Source organism: Pundamilia nyererei, unplaced genomic scaffold (assembly GCF_000239375.1).
Source record: "Pundamilia nyererei isolate P.nyererei 1_Seehausen unplaced genomic scaffold, PunNye1.0 scaffold00008, whole genome shotgun sequence".
Classification (NCBI taxonomy): Eukaryota; Metazoa; Chordata; class Actinopteri; order Cichliformes; family Cichlidae; genus Pundamilia; species Pundamilia nyererei.
In genome coordinates, this window is record NW_005187409.1 from 6,308,063 (window position 1) to 6,324,778 (window position 16,716).

The window sequence follows — 16,716 nt, forward strand, 5'->3', positions numbered from 1 at the left end:
GTCAATTTAATGGCACACTCTTAAGATTAAATGGTTTGTATATCTCCTTTAGCTGTACCTGAAAGCAAAGCATTCATTATTACCACACTTTGTAAAGGCTCACCAAGACACAGGCTATCATTGTCTACTTCAGGTTTCCATGTATCCACTTGATTCCAACAGTAGTAATTAGTAAGTTTGGACAAATGTCAGTATAGCATTATCTAGTTGTATTTGACCTACTGTGGGCAATGTTGCAGACTAAGCTATGGCATGAGACTTATTCCATATGAAACATTTACTGGTGACTGCAGGAGAGCACAAAAGTAAATGCTGAATTCTATTAGTTTCTTGTAGCCATCTGAGTTTCAGGAACCTGTATTGTGCATCAAATAATCCTCACCAAGATGCTTGAATATGCTAGAGCCACTTTTTAACTACGAGGCGCTCCCTGTGACCTGAAATCGTTGGCGTGCAGGCAAATCACAACAAACACGGCCGTGTTATACCGAGAATGTTTTTATTCAAAGTTTACTCCCCTTAGTGCTTCCAGTACACCGTACAACAGCATTATGTGAGCTGGGTAAGTGCAATGGAGGGTGCTCAACGATGAAGAGTAGCACGTTGCCATGCCAACAACAACACTAGGGTGGGTGTGTGTCATACAGTGAAATTAGAACCACAACTTTTCCACCAAGTTTTTTTCTTTTTTTACTTAAGTTTTAAAACAAAAAAAATTCAAAAATAAAAAAATCTGAAAAGGGATTTTACAGTAAGGGGGCAAAACTCCAACGACTTCCTGTCCACAGGTGGGGGAGGAGGGAGGGACAAATCTAGGTAACAGGTTAGAGGTCATCTTCTTCATCTGGGAGTGCTGTTTGTGATGCAACCTGGATATGGAAGAACAAAGTCATGTTTCAGATTGTTCCACATTTAGAAGATGCGCAAGTAAAATTTACAATATATTCATCCAATTCAGACAAATGAGTCTGTACAGTGATACTCACTTGAAGCTCTTCCTCATACTTAGCAGCAAGGGATGGGTCCATCTGGACCTCTGGGGGAGCAAGGGCAGGCATTGCCACAAACTCCAGGTTGGGATCACCGATCAACTTCCTTGCTAACCACAGGAAAGGCTTCTCAAAGTTGTAGTTACTTTTGGCAGAAATGTCGTAGTACTGCGGGTAGAACAATTTGCAGCAGTTAGAAATGACAAAACTCAAAAGTCTATTCTACAATTCAAAAATACACATTTTTGCAAGCAGTTATTACCTGCAGGTTCTTCTTGCGGTGAAACACAATGCTCTTGGCTTTGACTTTCCTGTCTTTGATGTCCACCTTGTTGCCACAAAGAACAATGGGAATGTTCTCACAGACACGGACCAGGTCACGATGCCAGTTGGGCACGTTCTTATAGGTGACTCGAGAAGTGACGTCGAACATGATGATAGCACACTGAGCTGTTGAGGAAGCAAGAAAGCATTAATGTATTGTTCAGCTAAAGCCAAGGTACATGAATTTTAAAAATGTGACACTTGAGCAGCATGCGAAGGATACAAGGAGCACCTTGAATGTAGTAGCCATCTCTCAGGCCTCCAAACTTCTCCTGACCAGCTGTGTCCCACACATTATACTTGATCGCTCCTCTGTTGGTGTGGAAAATCAGTGGGTGCACCTCTACTCCAAGAGTAGCTGAAATTTCAAGCAAAGACATAATGAATAAGGAGAATGAAGGTGTAAATGGTGATGAGATAAAGGCCATGCAGGACATGTTGCTCCCTGTAGTTCCATTTAACACATTTGGCTTCTTACATCCTGCTTTCAAATCTATTACCACATCCAGACTAAAAGAATGAGCTGATTTCCTTCCTGGCAAGCGAGTACTTACCAACATATTTCTTCTCAAACTCTCCTGTGATATGCCTCTTCACGAAAGTCGTTTTCCCGGTGCCTCCATCTCCTACCAACACCAACTGCGATGCAGAACGTACAGTTAGTCTAGACTGGTTGGTACTGGTTCACCACACTGACCGTTATCAGCACAGATAGCGGTGCTTCATTTAGTTAAAAGGCTGAGAAATGGAACATCAATTTATGTTAGATAGCAAGCACTTACCTTAAACACCGCCACCGGAACACACTGTGCCATTGAGTCCGCCGTGGTTGCGACTTTTCTGTTAAACAAAACGAGGCGGGATGGTTGATTAGCACGTTGTCCGTCAACACTAACTAGCAGTGCTAGCAACTACTTTAAATGGCATTTCAAGAAGACAAAATATGACATAAGCTATGATTTGTTGAGATGTTATTTTGGTCCTTTGAGCAGTTTTCTACGATTTGATCGTTTAGCTAAACTCCATAGCTTGTTACATAGCCATAACTTCTAGCATTTTCCATCCAAGCTAACGTTCACGCACACGTAACGAGTAAACGTGTAACGGTGCAGCTATGTTGTGGAAAAAGGTTTAATTCATGTTGTGTGTCCAATGTGTATTTGCGTTCAATCGAAAATTCGAAAGCGCGCTTCTAAATGCGTATTTCAATACCAACGGCTGCTAGCTAGGAAAGCTAAAAACGTTAGAGTGAGTGCGCCACACGACGGGCGAGCGCACTTTTTCTTGTTCGACTGAAACAATCCGACTGGAAGCCCATCTAATGTGTTCCACGCTACACTCCAAGTCAAACCCAGCCTAAATAATTCTCTACACATAAATGCAACTCCACGCATCCACAATATATTTTGCCAAAAATACTGAATATGTATTTACAGGAATACGCGCGAGTCCCAAGAACAAAGCAGGAAAAATGAGGGTTAGCCGTGCATGCTAACCCGTTAGCTAGCACAGCATGGAAGCCATTCTTTTCATCGAGCTAACAGCTAGTTAGCCGCATAAGAAAAACCACCGGCCTTCCCCAGCTGCCCCATTCCTCACGTGGATACAGCTACAAAATCGCAAAGTTAAAGTTGCCCATTGTTTTAACTGACTTTTTATCCCAACGAATGTAAACTTGAAATATATGATAGCCCGCATTGTGAGAAGAATTCAGAGACTCACCGGTAACACTTCGAAGAGAGGAAAGAGTAAATGGCTGCGTTCGCGGGAGATTCAGCGTGGACTATGAGTCAGTTTCCGCCCTTATCATGTGACCCTTGCAGCGGCAAAAACGCATCAAGAAGCAACACGGTCCTAACTGAACGTGATTCAGCATTCAGTCTTTATTTAAACACACTTATCCAACCCTAAAAGACATTCACATGTAGCTAGAAAAGCACAATTTCCCACTACAGACAAGCAGCTGAGGCTGGGCAGCTGGGTATGGTTACGAGCTGTTTATTTCTGAGGTAATTTGTTAAAAAACAAAACAAAAAACCCCCCACAGGATAGCAGCAACGTCCTCGTTTCATTGAACAACTTTTGGATGCACATGCGGCAGACAAAAGAGCCCAATACCCAAAATGTTTAGTGTTAGCCAAAGCTTCGTAGGTCAGACCAAGTAATGTTGGTACACTTACCAGACAAAAGTCAGTGAATGAAAAGTTATTTTCTTTCTTTGTGTACTACAAAAATAATATAACTACCATCTGTTTACCACAGCTGGCTTCAAAAACACAAGTGCGTTTTAATTTCGAAAACTAGAATGACATAGTTGAAAGTCAGTTGGTCAGTTTTTTATTTATTAAGCAACTCGAAAACGCAGATAATCCAGTGAACCCTGAATAACCATATTTAATTATATATATTTTTTTCTATTGACTAAAAATTTAAAAGTAATTTATTTGCATCACAACTGCAGCCGGCAATAGTTACACTGGAGGCTACAACCATCTAACAATAGCCTAATAAACCATTAAAAACACAGTCATTAACTCACTTAACATAAGGGATTTGGTCCAACAAGAGTCAAGTATGGATATAATATAAAAGACAAAAAAACCCAAAAAAAAAAACCTCCCAAGTTCAAAAGGTTTTTCCCCTTTAATTTCAATTCGGTTAGTGAAATTTGCAACAGGTCTGTCAATATCTTTAAAACAAACATTTCAAATAATATACTCTTATATTGCAAGCTTTGACGTGCTACAGCTCAACATCAAAAAAGTACAACTACACCCAAGAGGCATACAATTTGTGCCTTTTTTATAGAATTTCCTCAGTGTATGAGGCTTTACCACTCGGAACCCGCTGGCATAACTGTAAAACCGCCAGTAATCTCTTTAAATGCATATCAGGAGGACATACAGGACCTTCCCACAGTGAGTCTATCTGTACAGATAGTCTGCTTGTATGTTGGCTGCTATCTCAGCCTCCCATCGGTCTCCGTTGTTGAGTAGCTTCTCCTTGTTGTATAGCAGCTCCTCGTGGGTCTCTGTGGAGAACTCGAAGTTCGGACCCTGAAGAAGGAATTCAATTTTTTTTTAAAGACATTAACTGTCTGTTTTGAAGGAGGGTTGGGTAGAATAGTGGAGTTTTTCAGTTGTAAATTTATTGTACTGAACTAGAGTAAAGACAGTGAAAGATCCCCACATTATCATTTGCTTGTTCAGCTTCATCAAACTTGGAGGACACTTGTTTTTACCTCAACAATGGCATCAACAGGACAGGCTTCCTGGCAGAAGCCGCAGTAGATGCACTTGGTCATGTCGATGTCATAGCGTGTGGTCCGCCTGCTGCCATCGGCTCGAGTCTCAGCTTCAATAGTGATAGCCTGAGATCAATAGAGAAAGGGAAGGGAAGCATCATGTTTATTGGCGCAACAGTAGGAAGCATTCAAATATCAGCAACATTCATTTTACAGACATTTTGAGAACTGACTACAAACAAACAAATAAATAATACATAATCTAGATAATGTTTTAGCATAAGTGCCCAAATTGAGGCATTTCAAAACAGCTGCTGAGTGAAGAGACATTACACCCCCGTTTACCTTCAGAACTGTCTCACTCTCACCCATGTTTTCTTCTGGAAAATGTGAAATATGTACAGTGATTTTTTTTAAATATGTGCAACACCACATTGGGTAGAGAATTTTATACAATTTTAGTATGACCACATTTATTCTTCAGCACAGCCTGAACTCTCTTAGGCAGTGTTCATATAATTTCTTTAAGCAGTTGTCAGGAATAGTTCTTCAGGCGTCTTCAGAGCCATTAAGCTTTTCTTTGGATGTTGGTTGGCTTTTGTTCCGTTCTCTATCTAGATGATCCCACGCTGCTTCAATAATGTCGAGGTTCAGGCTCTGGGGAGGCCGATCCATGACTGACAGAAACGTGCAGAGTGGAACACTATCTAGGTATGCTTCTACTGAATGGCAGCGTCCTTGGGATAATTACCATGCTGAAAAATGAAGCCAATCAGATCAAAATCTGATTATACTTTTCTGGGTTCATAATTACATCCATTTTGACCAGATCTCCAACACCTTTGGCTTAAAGGCAGCCCCAAACCATGACAGAGCCTTCACCGTGTGTAGACACTCACTGCTGTAGCTCTCTTCCGACCTCCTCTGCATGTCATGATGACAATTTAGACTAAATATGGAGCCATCACTCCATCAAACCTTTTGCCCCTGATTTTCAGTCCCAGCTCCCGATTAACTTGGCATACCTCAGCCTCTTTTCTTTGTTTGCATTCCTTAACACTATCCCTGCTAATAATGAAATGTTCCAGCAGTCTATGTTTTCCCATCAAGCAATAGTTTAAACTTTAAGTTTTTGTTCTTTCTTTTGAGATATACATGTATTCATAGAACCAAAACATCCTGAATGATTAGCAATTCATGATCCACTGGTAGCTCCAAAACAATAATCTGGTTTCAAAAATGTTTCTTGACAGACACCCTACCACTGAGCCCATTTTTGGTCAGGTTTTGGTGAACAGTAGATGGATAGCGTGTAGAGCAAGATGCATTTCTTAGGTCCTGTCTCAGATCTTTCCCGGATATAAAAAGTGTCTTATGACACAATTTAAAATGGATTCTTTGCTAAATTGTTATGTGTAAGCTGTAGGCACAGCAACGGCTCATCCTTAGGTGTTTTTTTTAGTCTTGAATGATTCATTCATGAGTGCTAAGTGGCTTAAGAAAAAAAGTATTCCTCAGAAAGTGGTTAGGTACAGGACTAGAGTGCATCGAAAATAAGGGAAAAAGCAGCCAATGTACACAGAAACACTTTAAAAGACCTTAAGAAAGCCATTGCTGAAGAGCTCTTTATTAAATTACAAGAAAATCCTGCTGGTCTGAAGCAAAATAGAAATCAATGAGGGCTGACTGCAGATGCAACAAGGTGCTTAGAAGCTTAGAAGCACTTGAAACCACATGAGAGCACAAGGCAGTTCTGGTGAGATTTGGGGATTATGGAAGTTATTTGTGTCAACAATACTCGGATAGAAGGTGATGTTTAAATGAGCGGTAAATGTGTTCAAAAATATCTGCCACACTATTGCACTTGTGCCCACTCTAGCCTCAGTTTCCTGTTCTCAGCTGGAAACCTTCAGCTGCTGTGACTGGTCTGCTTCAAGGTTTCAACATGTTGTGTTTTCAGAAATGCTCTTCTTTTCTTACCGTGGTTGAAAAAGCGGTTATTCAATGTCTTTTTATCAGTCCCAGAGAACTGCCGCTGCCAAACCATCAGTTTCTAAAAGCCCTCAAACCTGATCATCCATGGCTAACAGCTATGCCATGTCAAAGTGATGTCATTCATTTTTCTTGTTCCGTATAACGCTTTGTTTGTACTTCAGTACATCCTTTAGACAACCTCAACATGTCAAAAAAACCAAAACACAACTATCATAATAAAAGGGACTGTGTGTGTATGCGTTTACCTGAGCAGGGCAGACAGCCTCACAAAGCTTACAGGCAATGCAGCGCTCCTCTCCGTTAGGATAGCGGCGGAGGGCGTGCTCCCCACGAAAGCGGGGCGACAGAGGACCCTTCTCAAACGGGTAGTTGATGGTGGCAGGTTCACGGAACAGATAACTCATGGTCATTGCCAAACCTGCGTGAAGGCAAAGAATAAAATAAATAAATAAATAATAATTAAAAATGAAAAAAAACTTAAAGGGCCCACTGTCTCTGACACACATTGATTTGCAAGATTTGAGTTAGTTGAAAAGAGGTCAATTACTCACCTGTACTGAGGAATGTACTGTTTAAAGGCGTGTGAAGCCTGAGTTTTTGACTCATATGAATAAGATGGATGTATACTGACCTCATTAACTTAATTTCTGGCCATGATTAATAACAGTAGATAAACAAATCAGACACTTTATATAGATACACTTTGGTAGAACTGGGTTGGAGCCCCTTCTGCCATCAGAATTGCTGTAATTCTATTCACATAGATTCAACAAGGTGCTGGAGCCTTTCCTCTCAGATTTTGGTCCATATAGACATGATAGCATCACACAGTTGCTGCAGGTTTGTCAGCTGCACATTCACATTGTGAATCTCCTGATGGATCACATCCCAAATTTGCTGTTAAACTGACATCTCGTGACTGTGGAGGTCATTTAGGTGGTGGTTTAGTGAACATCGTTGCAGTCAAGAAACCAGTTTGAGATGATTTGAGCTTTGTGACATGGAGCATTACAGGCTACAAATCTAGGCTATCAGCACAGAAAACACAATCAACGAGACCTCTAAAGAGCTCGGTCCAAAGCAGGGTTGTGGCAGCCCGGTCAGTGATGGATCTCATGTCTGTTGGCAGCTCCTGAGCATTTACATACTCTGACAGAAGAATAAAAGGAGAGAGGAGTAGAAGAGTAAATACAAATTTGGCATGCTGATGTGGTCACTGCACTGGAGATTCATATATATGTACAGCTCTTGGTGTGTGTACTCACTGTAGCCGTCTCTCTGCACACTGAGACTCAGCGGGCGAATTGCACCGCAGCCATATCCAAATGTACCTGGAGAGACATACACGTGTGATCTGAATATTTTGTGCACTTAAATATTACTGTGTTAATGACACCTGCATTAGTACCTTGTTTGGAGTAGCAGTGGAGAAGACGTAGACTCAGTGCTGCAGACATCTGAGCAGAGAAAGCTTTTAAAAGAGTAAAGAATAGTTAGAAGAATGAAGATTCTCAGAGTAAACGTGAAAAAAGAAATTCACAACTGCACAATACCCAAGAGCTGCATCTGAGCCTCTACAGGCCTCAGATAGCATGTTAAATGTTAAAGTTCATGACAGTATAATTAGAAAAAGACTGAACAACTGTGGCTTGTTAGTAGTGGCCGCTAGGAGGAAGCTTCTTCTCTAAAAAGAACAAGACGACATGGTTGAAGTTGGTAAAGCTGCCCTTGAAGAAGACTTCTGGAGCACAGTTTTTTTAACAGATGAGACCAAAGTGGAGGTTTGGCCATATTGCACAGCACTACCTTCAGCAAAACTCAAACACAGCACAAACACTTCAAACCAACTGTTCAATCATGCTGGTGCAAGGTTTCTGATTTGAGCTTGTTTTGTAGCCACGAGAGATAGGCACCTGCAAGGTGCCTAACTCCTCCGTATGTCAGAGTTTTGTAGAGTGAAATGTGAGGCCATCTGTCCGACACCTAAAGCTTCTCCTAAATTAGGCCATGCAACAGGATAATGACCCCAAGCACAGCAGCAAATCTACAGCATGGAAGTCCAGACCTCAACCTGACTGAAATGCTGTGTATAAAGGAATGCTTGCAAATGCCAATGAATTGAAGCAGCTGAAGTTACTGCTGTTAACTAATGGCTCTATAAACTACTCATAGAATGATTGTGATGTTGAACTAAAACAAATGTCTGAATCCTACATTGTGGATATCCTACTGTGGTGATCTGAAATGTGATTTAAAATCAGAGTTTTTTCTTTTGTATATTTTATTTTACGTCCAGGAGTTAATATATGCTAAAGAGTATACATTTTCATTATGTACATTTATGTACTGTCGCATACTAAGTGTAATTACATAGTTATTGCCTGAGACTATTGTTGTTGAATGAAAAACTCAAAGAAGGTTTCAGCAGTGGACCTGTGTGAAATCAGCAACTTGAAAAAATAAATCAAAACGGGGGTTAGTGATTCTGAGAAAAGCAATCGCAACAAAGTTCAACATTTAACCATCTGAGCAGCTTTACTAATGAAATTATATCAGACTTCAGAATTTATATGCAGTGAGGTTTACTGATCAATGATCAAAGGGGAGATTTATGTCATTTATGCCAAATGTATTCTGGGATTTGGATCCAACAAGTAAAGTATGCATATTACGCACACACACACAAGCACACATGCAGCTATTACCCATTTCTTATTTTTATACTTATTTTATACCTATATTTTTTACACTTGTTTTTATACTTATTTTTTACAGAACTTCAAGCATTACTTGTTTTGTTGTGTTTCTCAATGTTCTGAAGCTTGCAATCCATTTCTTTCTGTTTTATCTCCTTCAACCTTTTCTCTTGAAGAAACTCTACATTTGTGTGCAGTCTCTTATCACACCTTGCTTTCAGCACTCTGTATTTTATCTCCATGTCTTGGAGTTTGCATTGCATCTCTCTCTGTTTTATGCCCTGTTGTTTCTTCTCTTGGAGGATTTCTTTTTCCCCCCCCAGAGCTTCACCAGGCTTTACTTGCATCTGCTGATTCTTTTTGTCTGTTTCTTGGAGATCCCATTCTTTTCCCTCAATAATACCTCCCTTTTCATGAAGCTAGTAGGACTTTTTTTTTTTTTTTTTTTTTAAATTGGGCGCTCTTTTTCTCATTTTCTTGCATCAGGAACATAATTTTCAGGTTACTGCAAAGTCCCGTAAAACACTCCCTTTTCACCTGACTGTAAAGGGTTCGCTCAGTGGAGCCAATATTGCAGCAAATATCTTTATAAATGTCGTATTAACCCAGAAAAGCTTCTCTACAACAAGAGAAGAGTGAAAAAAGGGAGACAGACTGCCAGCTGATCCCAGTCATCCTGTAATCTGGCGCCCCAAATCCCAACTATTACGTTAGCGATTTGCTACGTTCACGGGACGCTGTTTGAATCGGAAGAAATGCACTCTCGGATTATCCCTCGATTATTGACCAGTATTCGCCGTGTAAAATCGTAAAATACACAGGAAAGTCGATCAGCTGAAAAACCTATAAGCAGGGACATTACATAAAGACCTTAGTATTTCTTAACATGTAAAACCAGAGAGAAATCAGTCGATGCCTTTACTGTATCGGTGCTAGTATAAAAATACGTATACGATCAAAAAACAATCCACCACAGAGGTTTAATCTGAACTACCTGTGTTTTTCGGACACATGAAGGACCAGCTGTCCTGACCAATGACAGGATAAAGTCTTTAACCCAGCCGCTGGTTCCAACATACAGTCTACACGATTCACCTGAACGCCTCCTTTCAAATAGCATAACAGTTAGCAAAATTAGGCTCCGGTACACTAATGCTGCCAAGCTAATTTCTTTAATTAAGCTTTATTTAGTTTTTATATATTTCCGTTCAGATGAAAAATGTTTTAATGCGCTAAGCATTCCTCATAAAGGTAAACTCATCGGTCAGCAACTTTGCAACCATGTTAGCCAGTTAATTTACGGTAATTTAGTATAATGGAGCTAACATGACAATAAGATGAACATAGCCTATTCTCAATGCTAGCTAATTTGCGTCATTATTAATGTAAATCTCTTTTAGACTTACCACTGGCACAAGTTTATGATGATCAACACTAAGGAGGCAATAGTCCCTAAACTGTGCAATGCTATTAATGCTGCATTCAAGGCCTCCACGTTGATGTTGTATTCACCGTCACCTAGGAAATCGCAACATTATTTTACCTGCCATTGAAAGTAACAAGTTATTTAATTTACCTGGCTTCCTAAAGTACGCATAGGCCTTCTTGTTTCCCACCCGCAATTAGGAAGTCCTATAAATGACAGAAAAGCCCCAATTGCACAATTATCACTTATATGTGATGACTGATGAATCATATTTAAGCAGTTTAACGGCATTTTCATGACAGTCAAAAAAATAACAAAAAAACCCCAAACCACTCCATAATTTTATCGTCATTGTTTGTGACGCGGAAGTTTATGTGAAAACTGCATTTGTGACGGTGAGAAATGAAGGCGTGGTGAACAAATGAGAGCATATGAGAGAAAGCAAGAGAGAGAGAGAGAGGAAGTTTGTCTTCCTCCTCCATCACTGGAGGATCACTTCACCTCTTCAGCAGCCAACTAATCAAACAGGGCGGAAATGTAAAAGGTAGTCACATTTAAATGTATATTTTAAAAGCTTTAACAGCTGTGGTTATGTTTATGACTTAAAATCGGGGGCTGGGGGGCTTGGTACACTTCTTTACTCTCATTCTCAACTTGGAAAATGCAGATTTCATAGATCCCGAGTCAAATAAGAGAGAGAGGGTGAAAACGTGAACAGAGACGTTTGCAGAGTGGAGTTAAGCTGTTTACCATCTTGGATGTTTGAGATTTTAAACATCTCTGACGCACACATCCTCATCGGTTGCATACTGGATGACGAGCCCATCCTCTTTTCTTTAGCTAAGATGTTGAATTCTTCGAGTCCAGCCCAGAAGAACCTCAGTGAAGAGGACAGCTCTGGATCTGAACCGGAGACAGACCGCTTTGGCTTCATCTTAACCAATGGTTCCACAGCTGGGTGAGCACATCCACCTTGCGCCTTGTGTACTCTTACTGTGCTGTTGGTGATCTGTTCAAAACCAGGGGATCTAAGTTTTCATTCTCCCATTAAAGAGATTTTTAAAAAAAAATTTATTATAAGGGACTAAAAGACGTGCAGGGCGACCTTGTCGAGATCACACAGATCAGAAAGCCCAGGGACTTTGGTAATAGTAAGGTTTGCACCTGCTGTCAGAAGATATAATTTGAAACTAAATATTATCAGATAATTTAATGGTTGTTGCTTTGTCTTTATATGAGCAAAGACAAAGGTTCCAGATGAGCTAAGAGTTTCTAATGTGGGCACACAACACCCCCTGAAGCAGCACACAAAGTAATTTTCCTCCATGACAAGACCAGGAAGTGTTGAAGCAGTGTTTAAATCTGCCGATTTTAAGAGACAGAGGAGCATTTGCACCCCCCACACACACACACACACACACGCACACAGCCAGGTGGACTAAATGCCATTAATAAAGAGTTAAAAGACAAATTGTTAGAGCAGAGATGTTAAGATTGAGAGAAAAAGTCACACAGAGTGAAAGAAAGGAACATTCAGGCTATACTGGTGTAGTGGAGAATGTGTACGAATGCGAAATCAGGATGACCCCTGCAAATAACGTGGCTTTACGGCAGTTTCATAAGCAGAGCAAAGGGGGAGGAGATGCTTTAGAATGATTTAGCTGAGCGTATCAGTGAAAAAGCCAAGTAGTTTCAACCACAGTGGGCCTTCTTCAGGACGGAAACTGCACAAACAGATTGTTTACACTTGATATTCTTTACATATAATCCACAAAAAAAAAATATTGCAAAAAACATAATGACTGAACTGAAAGTGGGTGTGTGTACTTGAAAAATAAAGTGCAATTTTACTTTCAGAATCAGCAGACTGTGCGTTTGATAATAGCCCTGGCAGGGGATTGCACACGAGGCGGTGTAAACTAAGCATTAAAACTAACTGAACAAACTGCAACCTGTCATCTTTACTTTCTTCATTGATAACATCCTGACCTGTTGCCATAGAGACTTCACACTGCTAACGTGTGGTTTTCCTGTTTCCTGTCTTGTTTTCGGAGCACTGTGTGTCTGTAATGACAACACACTAAACAGTGTGCAGCGACACAGCACTACAAAGGTCTCCAGAATTTAAATTGTTCAGCAAACAGGTGAAACGTGTCAAAATACTTACCTGGTGATTCATGTGCTGTGCTGTGTCAGGAGTTTGGGCCCGCCACCTGAACTGGTCAGGCAGAGGGAGGCCAAGTGGATAAAGATCATTGACCAATGGGATCGCATCTTGTCGAAGAAGAGCAGTAAGGTGCGTCCCGTCAAAGATGCCCGAAAATAAACCCTGGCACCAAATGATGGGCGATGGGCCTTATACATGACAGACATTGTGACACATCAGGAAAAAGCACAGTAACAGTTTGTTTTCCGGGTCTCTCATCAGGTCAAAGTGCAGTGTCAGAAAGGAATCCCTGCCTCGCTCAGAGCCAAGTGCTGGCCTCTGCTGTGCGGAGCTGCCAACAGGATGAAACAGCATGAAAACCTCTACGAGGCAAGAGAAACAAACACTCTCACTGGGATGGTTTAAGAAAGTGCAAGAGTCCAGCTGCAAAGACTTTATGTAAAAGATGGACATAGCCACCATGTTGTCTCTCGTTGGATTTTGAAGTGCTGGTTTACTATTTGGCCGGCAACATGTTGTTCACGAGTGATTGATGGATCTAAGTGAGAAATTTAGGAAACTACATACTTATAGAGCAGCAACATCACATTCCCTAAATCATGCCGTCTTTATCATTCGTTTAACTATAAATGGGACTATAATTGTATTTTGCATTAAATACCACTTCAGATTAGCGACTAAGGCCGTAAACCTATCAGGAAGTAATTTAATATGACCAAGAGGGTCATTTTCTAATTTTTTCTACGCAATCTGACTTTTTTTTTTTTCCCCACCAGGAGTCTTCCCCTTCTGGCAATTAAACAAAATGCAGGTTTAAGGCATTTCTACATTGCTTTCTGTTAGACCTGGAGGCTATATTGTCCATTGTTTATATACAGTCTATGCCTGATCATCTATATATATACTGTTCTAAGTTGTGAGATCTTGTGATCACTGTTTTCTTATATTTTATTGAGTAAAAGTTAAATTATTTATAATGTTGAAAAACAGACTAACTTACTTAGAATTTTAGAGACTCAAAAATCTATTGTTTGGTATGCATTTTATGTTTTTTGTCTCTGCATCAGACTCTGGATGAGCAGCCGGCTCTGCAGAGCTGGGTGGATGTGATTGAGAGAGATCTGGACCGGCAGTTCCCTTTCCACGAGATGTTCCAGTCCAAAGACGGACACGGGTAGGCGACGTTTCTGCTATTTGTTTCTGAAGCTGAGAGCTGCAGAATAACCATACAGTTTATTTAGTGTTCAGCGTGGCTTTCCAATCTTTTCATAGTTTCCCTGGTTTAGCTTTCACAGTTAAAGGCTTATTCAACAGAACAGCAAACAGTCTTGTCACTTGTCTTTCTTTCTTTTCGTTATTAAATGTATAACTCTTGTCAAAGGTGACTGAAACCTCTGGCTGTGTGAGAGATGATTGTGGTGTGTGTGTGTCTGCAGGCAGCGTGGTTTGTTCCGGGTGTTGAAAGCTTACACCCAGTATCAGCCAGATGAGGGTTACTGTCAGGCTCAGGGGCCGGTGGCTGCAGTGCTGCTGATGAACATGCCTGCTCAGGTAAAGGCCATTAACAGTTTAGCTTCGGTCTGATAAATCAGCTGCAAAGACATTAAAATAATTAGATTTCAGTGGAGAAACAACAACCTTCATTTAAGACACCGACTCTACCTTGCTTGTTTCATCGACCTGTTAAGCTTTTTATTTCAGAGGTATAACAGTATTAATGCAATCCTGAGAATACAGTGCTAATTTTCTATAATACGGAGCAGTTATTGGCCTAATGTTCACCTTATGTAACCTGGCAGGAGGCCTTCTGGTGTCTGGTTCAGATCAGTGAGCAATACCTGCCCGGATATTACAGCCCTCTGCTGGTGAGGACATGCACATCTTTTGTTTTTTACATTTTTTACCTTTTATAATACATATAATCAACACGTAGGCGAGTAGATGTTGATTTCAAGGCTGATTCTTGATAAGTTGTGCTATAAATATAACCCAAACACAAAGATGAATCATGTGTTGACCCTGAAAGCTGGGCAGCTGTCTGAGCCTACTGTGGTGTGCTGTGTAGGAGGGAGTACTGTTCGATGCGGCCATGCTGACCTGGGTTTTGAAAAAGACGTGTCCAGCTGCACACAAACATCTGCAGAACCACGGAGTGGAGCCCCTCATGTTTGCCACCGACTGGCTGATGTGTCTGTTCACACGTCACCTTCCATTCAACACGCTTCTCCGAGTCTGGGACCTCTTCTTCTGCTATGGTAGAGCTGACCTCAGGCTAACACAACCCCCTTAGGACTGGCAGGAATAGCAGCTTATTAAAAGCGATGGTTTTGTCCACTATATATAGAAGTGTTTAAATATCTGCACAATTCTTACATTTTTGGTCACTGCCACCATCTACCTGATATGTAGCATTTTCACCAGGTCTTCCTCTTTCGCCCTCATCTTTCCTCGTAGGGGTCCGGGTGCTGCTACAGGTTGCAGCGGTGCTGGTGCGCCGGGTGTTGGGTCGAGCTGAGCAGAGGAAGCAGTGTCAGGGCCAAATGGAGACTCTGGAGAAGTTGAGGGGTGTTAAGGAGGAGGTCCACGATGAAGATGACGAATTCATAGCAGAGGTAAGATTTCGATTTTTAAACCTGATAGGCTTATAGAGAAGCATCTTGTTCTCTGCCAATTACCTCAAGATAACAGCTTTCATTTGTAAAGCAACAGAGCAAGTAAATTAAACTAATCATGGCCACAAATAGTGTAAAAAGATACACCTCAAAAGCAAAAACCTTTCAAAAAGATGGCTGCAAACCAAAGAGATGAGGCAAATAAAATAAAATAAAAACCCTGAAGAGTAAATTTAAAACATGTTTCTATCATTAACTTTGTTTTATTAAATTTTTTTTACAAAATGGCACTATTCTATCAAATAACGTAGATATAAATCTTGGTAAGTTACTAAAACAGCTCAGCCACAAACATGTCTGATCCACTGTGGCATGAACGTGGGAGCTCTGGAGGTGTCCTGTGGTGCTTGGAATTAGTGTGTCAAAATTGCTCAATTGGATTATGATCTAAGGAATTTGGAGGTTAGGGGTAACTGTTCAAGGCTCTTTGCGGTGTTTCTCAGGGATCTTTAACAGGTTTTGTATTGTGGCGGGACACACTGTGTTGTTGGGGTACAAACTATCTGCAGAGTTTCCCTTCTTGTTTCAGGTGTGCTCTGTGCCCCTGTCGGGTAAAGATTTGGAAAAGCAGACGGAGAAGGAGCTGGAAAAGTGGAGGAAAGAAAAACCATCGTCCACGTTTGACCCCAGAGGTCGCTGCCATGGATACCAGAAGGCGTGGGCTAGAGCTCGGCAGCATGAAATTGAGAAGGAGAGGAAAGAGAGACAGAAAGGGAACCTCTCTGTCCCACTAACTCGCTCAGCCTCCTCTCTCTCACTGTCTCCTTCCCTCCTTCACAAGAAGTGGAGGAAAGTGGGAAAAGGGAACACAGTTGACTCTGAAGGCAGTAACAAAGTAGTGAGGCATCTTTCAATGGGTGGAAGGGAGGACTGGAAAAGCTGGAATGAGTTTGACTTTAAGAAGGTACAAGGAGTCAAAGAGGAGGAGGATGTAGTTTCAGAGGGACAAAAAGAGGGACAAACTGAACAGAAGGAAATTTCACAGACACCTGACAAGATTCAAGAAATCAAAAATATCCAAACAGAAGAAACAGCAGCGGGAAAAGAACAGACTGAAAACACGGAAAAAGGAGTTGCTGAAATTGAGGAAAGCAGTGTCAAACAGACAGAAACAGGTGATGTTAGAGAGATGGAGAAAAGTGTTGTCAGGGAGACGGAGATGAGTGTTGTCACAGAGAAAAGTGATGTCAGGGAGACAGAGAC

At 41.0% G+C, this 16,716-nt stretch overlaps 3 protein-coding genes across 5 annotated transcripts in view; 1 reads left to right on the top strand and 2 right to left on the bottom strand.

The window, feature by feature from the left end:
* Positions 1–480: 480 nt before the first annotated feature.
* ran (RAN, member RAS oncogene family) lies at positions 481–3,183 on the bottom strand. Of its 2 annotated transcripts, none has more exons than XM_005723143.2 (7): positions 3,036–3,183; positions 2,096–2,153; positions 1,868–1,952; positions 1,546–1,671; positions 1,252–1,439; positions 987–1,157; positions 481–869 (listed from the first exon to the last, which is right to left on the bottom strand). In XM_005723143.2, exons 2-7 carry the CDS (start codon positions 2,126–2,128, stop codon positions 825–827), a joined length of 648 nt encoding a protein of 215 aa, XP_005723200.1. In that variant the 5' UTR covers positions 2,129–2,153; positions 3,036–3,183; the 3' UTR covers positions 481–824. The 2 variants fall into 2 exon arrangements, with proteins under 2 accessions (XP_005723200.1, XP_005723201.1); XM_005723144.2 differs by lacking the exon at positions 3,036–3,183 and adding an exon at positions 2,748–2,824.
* Positions 3,184–3,960: 777 nt separating this feature from the next.
* ndufs8b (NADH:ubiquinone oxidoreductase core subunit S8b) lies at positions 3,961–10,769 on the bottom strand. 2 transcript variants are annotated; one of them, XM_005723146.2, is made up of 7 exons: positions 10,655–10,769; positions 7,961–8,023; positions 7,818–7,883; positions 7,612–7,701; positions 6,798–6,970; positions 4,555–4,683; positions 3,961–4,369 (listed from the first exon to the last, which is right to left on the bottom strand). In XM_005723146.2, the coding sequence occupies exons 2-7, from the start codon at positions 8,007–8,009 to the stop codon at positions 4,238–4,240; spliced, it is 639 nt and encodes a 212-aa protein (XP_005723203.1). In that variant the 5' UTR covers positions 8,010–8,023; positions 10,655–10,769; the 3' UTR covers positions 3,961–4,237. The 2 variants fall into 2 exon arrangements, with proteins under 2 accessions (XP_005723203.1, XP_005723202.1); XM_005723145.1 differs by lacking the exon at positions 10,655–10,769 and adding an exon at positions 8,106–8,133.
* A 380-nt stretch (positions 10,770–11,149) lies between these two features.
* The window catches only part of tbc1d10c (TBC1 domain family, member 10C), an 8,450-nt gene continuing 2,883 nt past the window's right edge, over positions 11,150–16,716 (top strand). The window contains exons 1-10 of the mRNA XM_005723219.1: positions 11,150–11,218; positions 11,515–11,632; positions 12,871–12,970; positions 13,103–13,210; positions 13,909–14,015; positions 14,278–14,392; positions 14,641–14,706; positions 14,907–15,096; positions 15,296–15,453; positions 16,043–16,705. Of these exons, the coding sequence (XP_005723276.1) occupies positions 11,520–11,632; positions 12,871–12,970; positions 13,103–13,210; positions 13,909–14,015; positions 14,278–14,392; positions 14,641–14,706; positions 14,907–15,096; positions 15,296–15,453; positions 16,043–16,705 (1,620 nt within the window). The 5' untranslated portion in view covers positions 11,150–11,218; positions 11,515–11,519. The remainder of the gene's footprint in view (positions 11,219–11,514; positions 11,633–12,870; positions 12,971–13,102; positions 13,211–13,908; positions 14,016–14,277; positions 14,393–14,640; positions 14,707–14,906; positions 15,097–15,295; positions 15,454–16,042; positions 16,706–16,716) is intronic.

Bases quoted from the DNA above. Each gene is read 5' to 3' on its own strand.
- ndufs8b (XM_005723145.1), bottom strand. The intron at 7,702-7,817 runs GTGAGTACACAC...TTCTTCTGTCAG, and splicing joins TGTGCAGAGAGACGGCTACA to AGTATGTAAATGCTCAGGAG. The intron at 4,684-6,797 runs GTAAACGCATAC...TATTGATCTCAG, and splicing joins AGGCTGTCTGCCCTGCTCAG to GCTATCACTATTGAAGCTGA.
- ran (XM_005723143.2), bottom strand. From the start codon at position 2,128: ATGGCACAGTGTGTTCCGGTGGCGGTGTTTAAG. The intron at 1,672-1,867 runs GTAAGTACTCGC...TTGAAATTTCAG, and splicing joins GTTTGAGAAGAAATATGTTG to CTACTCTTGGAGTAGAGGTG. The intron at 870-986 runs GTGAGTATCACT...TTCCATATCCAG, and splicing joins AGTATGAGGAAGAGCTTCAA to GTTGCATCACAAACAGCACT.